Source organism: Amia ocellicauda, chromosome 8 (assembly GCF_036373705.1).
Source record: "Amia ocellicauda isolate fAmiCal2 chromosome 8, fAmiCal2.hap1, whole genome shotgun sequence".
In the NCBI taxonomy this organism is placed as follows: Eukaryota; Metazoa; Chordata; class Actinopteri; order Amiiformes; family Amiidae; genus Amia; species Amia ocellicauda.
In genome coordinates, this window is record NC_089857.1 from 32165594 (window position 1) to 32178190 (window position 12597).

The 12597-nt window shown below is 37.0% G+C and overlaps 1 protein-coding gene across 1 annotated transcript; it reads left to right on the forward strand.

Annotated features, from left to right (window-relative positions):
• Positions 1 to 5297, forward strand: isca1 (iron-sulfur cluster assembly 1). The gene is made up of 4 exons (XM_066711062.1): positions 1 to 169; positions 2305 to 2358; positions 3055 to 3160; positions 3302 to 5297. Exons 1-4 carry the CDS (start codon positions 56 to 58, stop codon positions 3448 to 3450), a joined length of 423 nt encoding a protein of 140 aa, XP_066567159.1. The 5' UTR covers positions 1 to 55; the 3' UTR covers positions 3451 to 5297.
• The last annotated feature ends 7300 nt before the right edge of the window (positions 5298 to 12597 follow it).

A 12597-nucleotide genomic window follows, 5' to 3' on the forward strand; every position in this document is an offset into this window, starting at 1 on the left:
CAATCGGTGGCTGCGTCAGTTGAGACGTGCGTGACCGTGGATTAGTGTGCTGTTCATGTTTATACGGTGCCCTGAAGTTGGGGGAAAGATGTCTGCCTCCTTGGTTAGAGCTACAGTCAAAGCCGTGAGCAAGAGGAAACTACTTCCTACGAGAGCTGCTTTAACTCTGGTGAGTGTGCATGGATGTTAACATTAAACCAACAAGTTGTAACACCATAGGAATACTGGCACGGCTTTAGCAGGTCTCAAAGGATGTCCCCCCCTCCAAACAGTGACATTGCCGTGTTGTTTTTGTCTTTCTTGTTATTGTTGTTTTAGCAGGACGAGTGTCGAAAGAGTGCAAGATCAACGGTGACCGATTTAACAAACAGCTAGATAAAACCATAATGTCAAGCGTTTGACAGATTAACGCATAAGTCTCGGTAACTTTCAAGATGTGGGATTTAAACTCCCAACTCCTCTTCTGACTGTACTGGTTATTTGCAATAGAGACACAGATATTCAGTTTTGCGTTAAAAGGATTCTGTTACAAATGTACTGCTTAGTTGAATGTTTCATCCTAGCGAGTCAGGATATAATCCATAGTTAATTACATAAGATATTAGGTTAGCTACACAAGGATTATCAAAGGGCTACGACGAGACCAGGTTACCGCCAGGCCTCAAAATTCAAATTTAAAATGTCTTTAATATGTTTAAACTAATGCAATCGTACATTTGGTAATGCTGTTCTATACTAATGTTATTTTTTGTTTGCATTGAGCTTTGCATGAGCTTGCATTTTGCATATGAATTTTGCTATTCGTCTTACGTTAAAGAATAGGCTGTATTATTAGTACCACATTAATTTGCAGATTCCCCCTTCATACACAATCATCATTCCTGGTAGCAGTGACATTTAGCATTTATCTGTATACTTTATGTTAGTGTTTTAAAGTTCTTTTATGTGTCATGGGTATTAGGACTTTATAATCATCATGTCCTCTTGCTTAAATGATGAGTATGTATGCACATTAGATACCAAGTTTAAACCGCGTGTAACTGTGGGAAACAAAATAATTAATGCTTGCAAATAAGTATTCAAATTACACTGATTTTTATGTTGTCAATATTGTAAAATAATATTGTATGTTCATGATACCTTATCCATATCAGTAATACACGTTTAGCAAAGGTGTAGCATTCTGTTTTCACATTCATACTTTAATTTTAAGTTTACTGTAATTGTGAATCTAGGTGGCAACTCTACTAATTTGTATGCAGTTGTATGTATATACTTTATGTAGTGTCCTTTTGTGGGATGATATTAATAATATACTTTATTTTGCCAATGTTTTTATCCAAGTCAACCTACTCATGCTATGCCATTGCCAATTTATATTAAGCTGAAACTTGGTACATTATATTGTTTAACCCAAAGTTAGTTTCAAGCTTGTTCAAAAACATGCATTTTCTTAAAATGGGTGTTTTGAGATTTAATTGATAGTGTGAACCAAATTATACAACTGCAATAAAAGCAAGGAAATATCCAACACATCTTGGCAGAAGATGTCTTAGGGAACATAATTTGATGTTTGGAGTAATTAGCCAGAAAAACATCCTGTGTCGCAGCTATTAAGAATGTTTTATTTTCCCTGCTCGGAGACTTCGCAGGACTTCACTTAAAGAAGCAACTGCCAAATCACCCCACTTTCCCTTTTCATTGCTATTCATTGTCTAGTAGTTGCACTATGTTCACACTAATTCGACAAGTGATTGGTAACATTTCTAGCTGTCCATCACAGCCAAAACTGAAAGCTGGCCTCTGCCTTCAACTAACTTGAAACTGTCTGTGACCAGTTGATAGAAACACTTTAACATTTTCTTCCACTGATCAAAACTACTAGAGCTGCAGCATTGCACAGCAACTTCCTATAGATGCCTTATTACTGTTTCTTCATTAGTCGCCTTCTGCTTGCGGGACAATTTACCTGCTGTTGCTTATCAGTCGTTGCCTGCTGCGTAGGACATTAATGCTTAATTACAATCCTCACAGATTCTCTTTGCCAGTCAGGTTTTGCATAGAGTGGGCATTATTAACATGTAATTGCCTGCACAACCACATAGTATTCTGAATAAGCTCTCTAATGTAAGAGGACTATAGGTCTTGATGGTAGAATCTCCCCTGGGGAAAATACACACTTGTCATATTATTTTTGTTCCTGCCTGTCTTCACAGTGAAGGACTTTGGTTGCAGCCTTCTATTCAACTTTCTTACTTTAAATCTTACTACATCTTAATATTCATCCTTTTTCTTTCCCTTTAGACCCCTGCAGCTGTTAACAAAATAAAGCACCTTCTTCAGAATAAACCGGAGTATGTAAGTACTGTAGTGGATGTTTTTGCACAGACCTTTGATTAAAAATGTATAGGTGTGTGCTCACTTAGTGTTATGTAAATTCCATGTATTTTAATATTGGCTTTTGGTTCATATCTGACAAGTAGGCTTGAATGTGGCATACAATTAATTTATATATTTTCCATGTATCAATGTTTACTTCAAAACACACCTGTGTTTGACTGTAATATAATATAATCTTCTGCAAGTGAATTTTGGTTAATGTTGCTAAATTAGTTCCACACAGTACCACTGCAAATAAATTTGCACAGCTGGCAAATAAATTAATACAGAAAAACTATTTGAAGTAAGCCCACGACCCTCACCAGGATAAGCGGTTTCGAAAATGTATGTATGGATATTTTAAGTAGGCCTGATTCCAATTGCTTTTGGTGTTTTTTCTTTGTCTCTAAAAAGGACATTGCCACAGACAAATACATTTTATTTTATTAGCCCTTTAATGCATAATTTATGTTTTATCTTTTAATGATAAGTTTGTAGCCAGTTTTGTTTAGTGAAGATTACACACCTGTGTAATCATGACCAGATGCCAGGTGATATATGGCTTTGTCTGTTTCTAAATGGCAAGGAGCTTTTATATTTTTAAATACAGCATTTTGCAAGAAGCATGCATTTGTATGAGGTCTCTTTATAAATCTTGTCTTTGTCATTGCATAGGTGGGGTTAAGAGTAGGTGTGCGAACACGAGGCTGTAATGGTCTTTCATATACGTTAGATTACACAAAGGAAAGGGGGAAAGCTGATGAAGAAGTAATTCAAGATGGTAAGTTTTTCTTATTGATAGAACTAATTTGAGATTTCTTATTTTTTATGCTGTATAGAGTACTTGAATTGAACATTTCTCCTATTTAAAGAGCCTTATGTTACATTAATTTTAAATATTTTATTTCGCTCCTCCCCACAGGTGTTAGAGTTTTTATTGAGAAAAAGGCTCAGCTCACTCTATTGGGAACAGAAATGGACTACGTGGAAAACAAATTGTCCAGCGAGTTTGTTTTTAATAACCCAAATATCAAAGGGACCTGTGGTTGTGGAGAAAGCTTCAATATTTGAAGAGGAAATCATGCTGTTCTAAAATATACTGCATAACAGGAACCCCTTTTTATCTTATTTTTACAACTTCTTAATGTCAAATCGCACAGTTTCCTCACTGTCTTAGTGTTATCACATTTTGTCCTGTGAAAAGGTTTGAAAGAGATCAAAATCTCCAGTTGGAACAAAATGAAAAACATAATATCAGTGAAGAAGCAGCCACCAACTGAGAGTGTGCATGAGTGTTTCCTTTGCATTTTAACTCCTGGCTAGCAGTTTAGGATTTCTTGGTTGATGAAAACGATTGCAAATATTTGTCCTTGGGTGCTTTCTGATGGAAGGTGATGGCATTTAAATATAAGCTTGGGGCTGTTCTTCATTAAAGATGTCCGTGTTGACATGCCATACCTTTCAGAAGCTACTTATCTCATACTGTGCAATTGTTGCTGTGATCATGGTTCAAATGAAATCAAAGTTAAAGGAAACTGCTTATGATCTTCAAGCTGCAGGGAGACCTGCTTTCAAATTTTGATCAGCACCTGTTCAATGCAAACTTACTGATTTCTCACAGTAATGAGGGTAAACTAGTGACAAAAAAGTGAACCGAAACCACTCATGAGTATAACTTCAATTTTGAAATGGACAAACATTTGAATCAGAACTTGATTGCATATATATATACGTTTTCCATTGCTTATATTCTCAAGAAGTATTTGTGGAGATTTAATAAGCATTTTACAGGCACTTGATAGCCTGATGAATTTCCCCTAATTTTAAATTGGACATTGGTTAGAATTGGTTAATTCTATATTTATTAAGTATATACTTGTATACTTAATTCACCACACACTTTATATAAAACCAGACTCATGCCCAAATTCTATTAATAAGATTGGGCTGAGATGTTCTGAACATAATATACAATTAAACCGGAGACCATTTTTTTTGCTTATGATCAATGTTGAGTAGTGGAAAAGTCCAATACAACAACAAAAAGAAAATCTGAATCTTAAGCTATTTTTCATGTCTATTTATAGCATAATACGTAAGGTATTAGACCACAAGCCATTTCTTCATTTTTTTTTTAACCATGTGGTTACCATATATTTGCATATTTGTCTAAAATGCTCTGTGCACATATGGAATTGAATTACTTTTATTTAGAGTTTTAACTCATTCAGACCAGGCACGTGATACATAATTTCCCAAGCACTACAATCTGTATGCTTCACAAAAGGGGGTCTGAATCGATTTAATATTTTCATTAGTATGTGGAGATACAATAACTACCAAGGAGACCACAAGATAAAATAAGTTATCTAGAACCTATATTGTATTTAGGATGTTGTGAGGGAAAGAATGCAACAATAATTTGGGGATGTTATTGAACTTGGGTGTGTATGTAAAACATGTCTTCACAGAGTGTAAATAAAGAATATTAAAACTTGAGATTGGCTACAACGCACAAATAACAGTATGTATTATATATAAATATACATTTAAAAATACTTTTTTATTAAGTGCCAGTACTGTAGGATTGTTTGTAAAATGTGTGATGTTATAACTAGAATTGTAACCTTTTCAAGGTTAGATGTGAATTTATCATAACTAAATAAAGACAGTTTGTACAATAGTCTTATTTATTTTCATTTATGTTAAATTCCAAAATTATAATACTCAATCTACTGTGATGTTAATAGCTCCTAAATATATATGTGTGTGTGTGTATAGATCATTAATTATATTTCCCTATTCAGACCTACTACCATTATGATAATTGCACCTGTTTGCTATGAATTTAGAGCTCCCATCAGATGACATATAGTGTACAGATCTCACTTGTAAAATAAAAATTGAACAAACTATTATGAATACTTTTGTTGAAACGTACCTTTGATGTGTGGTGAGTTGTGTGTCAAAATGCATTTTTTTATGTTTGGGTTCTGATGCCTTTGTTCTTATGTGATTACAAAATATCTTAATTGATCTAGATTTACACTTGTGGAATGCAACTTGCATCTTCTCTGACATCACAGAGCATGGCCAGGAATAAAATCACACCCCCTTGTACTATGTGTTCTACTTGATGTGTGTTTACTATGGTTCCCATCCAGGACTATTCCAGATTCTCCCCCAAAGTAGGCCAGTCCGTTTTCACAGTACCCTTCAACACAGACCTTACATTTCCTGCTGACATGATCTCTAATCCGGTGGCATACGTGACCCATAATGTAATTTTATGGCTGGGATCAGTAAAGGGTTAAGGTGAATTTGTGTGGTAACCTACTTTTAGTTAGCTAGTTAAGCTAAACTCTGTGTTAAATTTAGGCTTATACAGTGAGGGGAAAAAAGTATTTGATCCCCTGCTGATTTTGTAGGTTTGCCCACTAACAAAGAAATGATCAGACTATAATTTTAATGGTAAGTGTATTTTAACAGTGAGAGACAGAATAACAACAAAAAAGTCCAGATATACGCATTTCAAAAAAGTTATAAATTGATTTGCATGTTAATGAGTGAAATAAGTATTTGACCCCTTCGACTTAGTACTTGGTGGCAAAACCCTTGTTGGCAATCACAGAGGTCAGATGTTTCTTGTAGTTGGCCACCAGGTTTGCACACATCTCAGGAGGGATTCTGTCCCACTCCTCTTTGCAGATCCCCTCCAAGTCATTAAGGTTTCGAGGCTGACGTTTGGCAACTCGAACCTTCAGCTCCCTCCACAGATTTTCTATGGGATTAAGGTCTGGAGACTGGCTAGGCCACTCCAGGACCTTAATGTGCTTCTTCTTGAGCCACTCCTTTGTTGCCTTGGCTGTGTGTTTTGGGTCATTGTCATGCTGGAATACCCATCCACGACCCATTTTCAATGCCCTGGCTGAGGGAAGGAGGTTCTCACCCAAGATTTGACGGAACATGGCCCCGTCCATCGTCCCTTTGATGCGGTGCAGTTGTCCTGTCCCCTTAGCAGAAAAACACCCCCAAAGCATAATGTTTCCACCTCCATGTTTGACGGTGGGGATGGTGTTCTTGGGGTCATTCCTCCTCCTCCAAACACTGCGAGTTGAGTTGATGCCAAAGAGCTTGATTTTGGTCTCATCTGACCACAACACTTTCACCCAGTTCTCCTCTGAATCATTCAGATGTTCATTGGCAAACTTCAGACGGGCCTGTACATGTGCTTTCTTGAGCAGGGGGACCTTGCGGGCGCTGCAGGATTTCAGTCCTTCACGGCGTAGTGTGTTACCAATTGTTTTCTTGGTGACTATGGTCCCAGCTGCCTTGAGATCATTAACAAGATCCTCCCGTGTAGTTCTGGGCTGATTCCTCACCGTTCTCATGATCATTGAAACTCCACGAGGTGAGATCTTGCATGGAGCCCCAGACCGAGGGAGACTGACAGTTATTTTGTGTTTCTTCCATTTGCGAATAATCGCACTAACTGTTGTCACCTTCTCACCAAGCTGCTTGCCAATGGTCTTGTAGCCCATTCCAGCCTTGTGTAGGTCTACAATCTTGTCCCTGACATCCTTGGACAGCTCTTTGGTCTTGGCCATGGTGGAGAGTTTGGAATCTGATTGATTGATTGCTTCTGTGGACAGGTGTCTTTTATACAGGTAACGAGCTGAGATTAGGAGCACTCCCTTTAAGAGAGAGCTCCTAATCTCAGCTCGTTACCTATATAAAAGACACCTGGGAGCCAGAAATCTTGCTGATTGATAGGGGATCAAATACTTATTTCCCTCATTAACATGCAAATCAATTTATAACTTTTTTGAAATGCGTATATCTGGACTTTTTTGTTGTTATTCTGTCTCTCACTGTTAAAATACACCTACCATTAAAATTATAGACTGATCATTTCTTTGTCAGTGGGCAAACGTACAAAATCAGCAGGGGATCAAATACTTTTTCCCCTCACTGTATATATATATATATATATATATATATATATATATATATATATATACATACACCTATCAGCCATAACATTTTGACCACCTGCCTAATATTGTGTAGGTCCCCCTTTTGCCACCGAAACAGCCCTGACCCGTCGAGGCATGGACTCCACTAGACCTCTGAAGGTGTGCTGTGGTATCTGGCACCAAGACGTTAGCAGCAGATCTTTTAAGTCCTGTAAGTTGCGAGGTGGGGCCTCCATGGATCGGACTTGTTTGTCCAGCACATCCCACAGATGCTCGATTGGATTGAGATCTGTGGAATTTGGAGGCCAAGTCAACACCTTGAACTCGTGATTCATCAGACCAAGCCACCTTCTTCCATTGCTCCGTGGTCCAGTTCTGATGTTCACATGCCCATTGTAGGCGCTTTTGGCAGTGGACAGGGGTCAGCATGGGCACCCTGACTGGTCTGCGGCTACGCAGCCCCATACGCAACAAACTGCGATGCACTATGTGTTCTGACACCTTTCTATCAGAACCAGCATTAACTTTTTCAGCAATTTGAGTTACAGTAGCTCGTCTGTTGGATCGGACCACACGGGCCAGCCTTCGCTCCCCGCGTGCCTCAGTGAGCCTTGGCCACCCATGACTCTGTCGCTGGTTCATTGCTTTTCCTTCCTTGGACCACTTTTGATAGGTACTGACCACTGCAGACCGGGAACACCCCACAAGAGCTGCAGTTTTGGAGATGCTCTGACCCAGTCGTCTAGCCATCACAATTTGGCCCTTGTCAAAGTCACTCAGATCCTTACGCTTGCCCATTTTTCCTGCTTCTAGCACATCAACTTTGAGGACAAAATGTTCACTTGCTGCCTAATATATCCCACCCACTGACAGGTGCCATGATAACGAGATTATCAGTGTTATTCACTTCACCTGTCAGTGGTCATAATGTTATGGCTGATCGGTGTGTATATATATATATATATATACACACCGATCAGTCATAACATTATGACCACTGACAGGTGAAGTGTCTCACATGATTTACCCGCCTCAGTGCTCAGATGTGTTGAGAGGAATAAGGTGACCAATTTTCTCTTCTAATAGCTTCTGAGTAATAGCTTTAAACAAGTGCTTGCTCTCCACAAGTTTAAAATCAATCAAGTACACAGGGCAAAAAGATAATGGCAGATGAACAGAACAGAACAGAACAGAATACCAACTACATTTGGATAATTACCATTAAATATGATATAGAATGTATAGAAAATATGGTTTTCAGAAAGTAACCATGAAGCAAAAACAATATCAAAATAAGTTTAGAAATCCAATTGGATTTGACATTCATTCTTGAAACATTATTCAGTCTTTCTGTACATACTACCCTATCTTATATGTTTAACTTGAATAATTAGACACAAAGTAATGTACATGTACTTATTATTATATATAGCAGGGATGTACGATCATCAGATGTCATCAGACTATATTGCTTTAATGTCAGTAAATACACATTTTTAAAAAATACATTAAAAATGTCAAAGAAATTGACCTTGTTTGAAAATCTATTAAAAGTGTGTTGAGTGCCTAAAAAGCCAAATTACATTTCCTTTCATAATCTGAAGTTGGTAAACATGCAGTTGAAGAGCATATTTGTCTGTTTTAATTAACTTTCCTTTATAAAACACAAATAGAAAGCTTTCTTTAGATTGATATTTAAATGTCTATGACATGCTATGAAAGCTTCTAGACATGACTAAATGGACACAGAATCGTGCGCCTTCCTGCAGGTGAGATTGCTCATGGACAAACACACACATCAATAGATCAAGTGTGCTTCAAATATATGTCTAGGGTGTGTAGCTACTTTATGTTGTCAGGCAGATGTATTTTAAAATCTACAGTTAAACTGAATTATATTTGTATATTTCTTGTTTTGGGATTTTCCCCCACCATTTTATGTTCCCAAATAACGGCACATATTGTAAAAATCAACCAACAAAAGTATACATTGATATATTATGATACAAGGTTTAGAGACATCATAAAATTAGGATATAACCAAGCACATAAAGGAACCAATTATTAACTAATACTATGAGTGCAATTATATTTGTTGCCAGGAGTTTTGGAATGCCATTGAATTCTATACTTTGATCCCCTACCTTGTTTCAATGAATTGTATGTTTCAGTCCAGCTGTCCAGCTGTCCTGTCCAGCTCACTGAAACAGACACATTATTAACAACAGTCATTTAGTTATTCTTCAAGGACATTTATAATAACATAACAAGGTTGTGTGGGGTGTATTATGCATTTCATGACAAGATTGTTCACAATACAGCTTAATTTATTTGTGGATGCTTTTTACTCCTTTATCCTGTCAAACTGTCAGATTATTTATCTCTCAGTTTTCACTTGGACTGGTATGAATACAAATTAACAGAGCTTCCATTTGCAGATTGTTTTCAAATGTAATAAATTGCCAAGCCAAGAAAATACTGACATGCCTCAAGCGTCACTTAATATGAGTCAAAAATGCTTACATTGTGCAATGTTAAAATGTTATTGTATTTTATGCTGAAAATGTATTTCTTTTTTATTTTCCAGTAGAACCTGTAATACATATATCAGTGCAGAAAAAACTAACAATTTACCTGTTGCTACTCCAGCTTAAACCAGACATTTTACATTTGATACGATGATATTTTGATACGATATGATGCAAACAAATGTTGTGCTTAAATGTTTTGTGCTTAAAATGTTGGTTATTTCCAGTGTCTTGCACTACTATTGTCTGATGCAATTCATTGTGCTGATGAAATCTATCCATATGTATTTCTAAATGCTTGACATAGACACTGCTGAAAAATACTTATGTGTGTAAAATAAGTTAGCACTGCTATTAATCAAACATATTCTTAGAAAAGCTTTGGGTGTCAGCGCTAAATGTGCAGCTGTGTAAGGCAAAAGATAAGCAGAAACTGCCTGGTACTGTGAGAGAGTATGTATGAGATAGAACAGCAGCAGTGGGTTTCAACAATAGTGAGGAAAATGTATTACTGTTTATACCTCAGCAGACTAGAGCTTATCTTCTGTATTACTTTCCTTTTCTTCTTTATTGTAGAGGCACACAATGGTTCCATTAATATAGTATACAGGGAGTTTTCCTTTCATATTGGCCAACTTTCAAGGATAAATAAAACAATGCTATGAAAAGAAAGATACTGCTAAAAGAGAAATAGGAATCAGCTGAGGGCATGAGGATGTCAAAACTACTACTGTCACTAACTGCACAAGAACTATCTTTTTTCTGAACCAAGCATCTTTCAGTATTGCCTGACTATTGAACTGGGGTGATACTCTCTTTGTACACATGGAATAACAAGGATTTCCTTGCTTGAGTCTCCTGGACTGATTGACTGAAACCCTACAACTACTATAAGGTTCTATACATTTTTATATTTATTGACATGTTTGTTTGTGTTAAACAATACACAACATTGTTTTATCATTTAACACACATTCTAAAAGTCACCTTCTGTTATTCGTAATACTATAGAAATATATTTGTGGACCAATAAGTCAAAAAAGATACCCATTTCCCCATGCATTTCACATAATCATAAACATATTGTGTTTCAACATCCAAATAACATTGTTTTTGTTTTGTTTTGTTTTTAAAGAAACATCGAATATTCCTTATGTATTATGCTGTATTTTTAGCACTGACTACACTTTAGTGTTAATTAGCTCTGTTGATGGACTGGAGACGAGGATTAAGTTAGGACTCTTGCTGAGCTCTGGGAACACTGACTCACTACAGCTGTTTGCTTCATCATTAACCTTTGACTACAGTCAAAAATAATATACTGGCATTGACAGGTTTATTAAGGTATTCACAAAGAAGGTGGGTTGAAGTAAAAGCTAAGACGAAATGTGTTTTTTGGGAGAAATATACACTTGTGTAAAAGCAAGAATAAGAAGAAAAGAACCTGGGCTTTCATACATTATCTGTATACATTAAGCCAGTGTCGATAATTATTCTAATAAAGACCTTTTGTATAGCATGGATTACAATTGTTAGTGCTTTTATTGTCTGTAAGTCTTCCTTATACATTAAATGGTGTAAGAAAGTACCCCTGCTTCGTACATTGCCCTCCTAAGTGAAAAACACTCAAGAAGGTTCCTGTAATAACATCGTCAGAGCAATTTACTGACCACTTTAATTCTATTACACAGGCGGCTGGATGTTTCAGAACTGAATAGAAGTAAATTAGCTGGTAATTTGTAAAGGCCATTCTAACGTGAACATTTCTAGAGACTTGAGGGATTGTGTTTAAAAATATCTAATTTAGGTGATTTAGAGACTATTAATGATTGGTGATAAAATGCAGGAGGTCTTGCCAAAAGACAACGTATGGCAGATATAGCATGAAGGGGAGGATTAGTTCTAGAAGTAACAAAATGCACCCATTTCATACTTATGTCACTTCATTCCAACATCTTCCAATGAGACTGTAATGCTGGGGTAGTCCTAGGTGCTAGTGAACCCAGGTGTAGAGCACAGGGGATGGGTCAGAACAGGACAGATGATTAAAGCCAGTCAACAAGTAAAACCAGGGCAAGACAATACTAGCAGGTGGTCAAGGGATCAGGCAAACAAGATAAACTGGGGAATTCAAGAATCAGGGTCTACAGAGAATGCAAAGGTCTGGAATACTGGTAAGCTAAACTCATGAAATAAGGCTCAGAGCAAACAATGCTTCACATGGGAGACAGGGCACAAAGGGGTATAAATACTCTGTAATGTGTGTGCAATAATGGGGAAATGCAGATTAATTAACTAATTAAGCAGTAATTAGCTGAGGAAAAGAAACCCAGGAGAAAACAAGACTAGAATTCAGGAGACAGGGACCTCTGGAGGCGGACTGGGGATGAATGAGTGGGAAACCTAACAGAGACACATGATGATGGACGATTGTGATTGAGTTCAGCACAACCAAACATCCATCTCAGGTGTATCCAGAACACTATCTGCATGGCACAGAAAACACCAAACCCATAGTTTGTTATACACAGAGTTACATATGAAAAGATACAAGTTCACATGAGGTTAAAGTATAACTGAAAAGGCTGAGTCAGAACCCAAGACTTCAGCTTGTTATTCTAACACTAAAATGGTTGATAGTAGTTTTGACACATCAAGGTATTGAACATCCCTGGTCTGTATGACATGTTCTCCTTCAAATGCTGTAATCCAGG

What these genes read in the sequence shown, in the direction of transcription:
- isca1 (XM_066711062.1), top strand. Translation starts at nt 56, where the DNA reads ATGTTTATACGGTGCCCTGAAGTTGGGGGAAAGATGTCTGCCTCCTTG. An exon ending in CGAGAGCTGCTTTAACTCTG is followed by an intron (nt 170 to 2,304) that starts GTGAGTGTGCAT and finishes CTTTCCCTTTAG; the next exon opens with ACCCCTGCAGCTGTTAACAA. An exon ending in TGAAGAAGTAATTCAAGATG is followed by an intron (nt 3,161 to 3,301) that starts GTAAGTTTTTCT and finishes TCCTCCCCACAG; the next exon opens with GTGTTAGAGTTTTTATTGAG.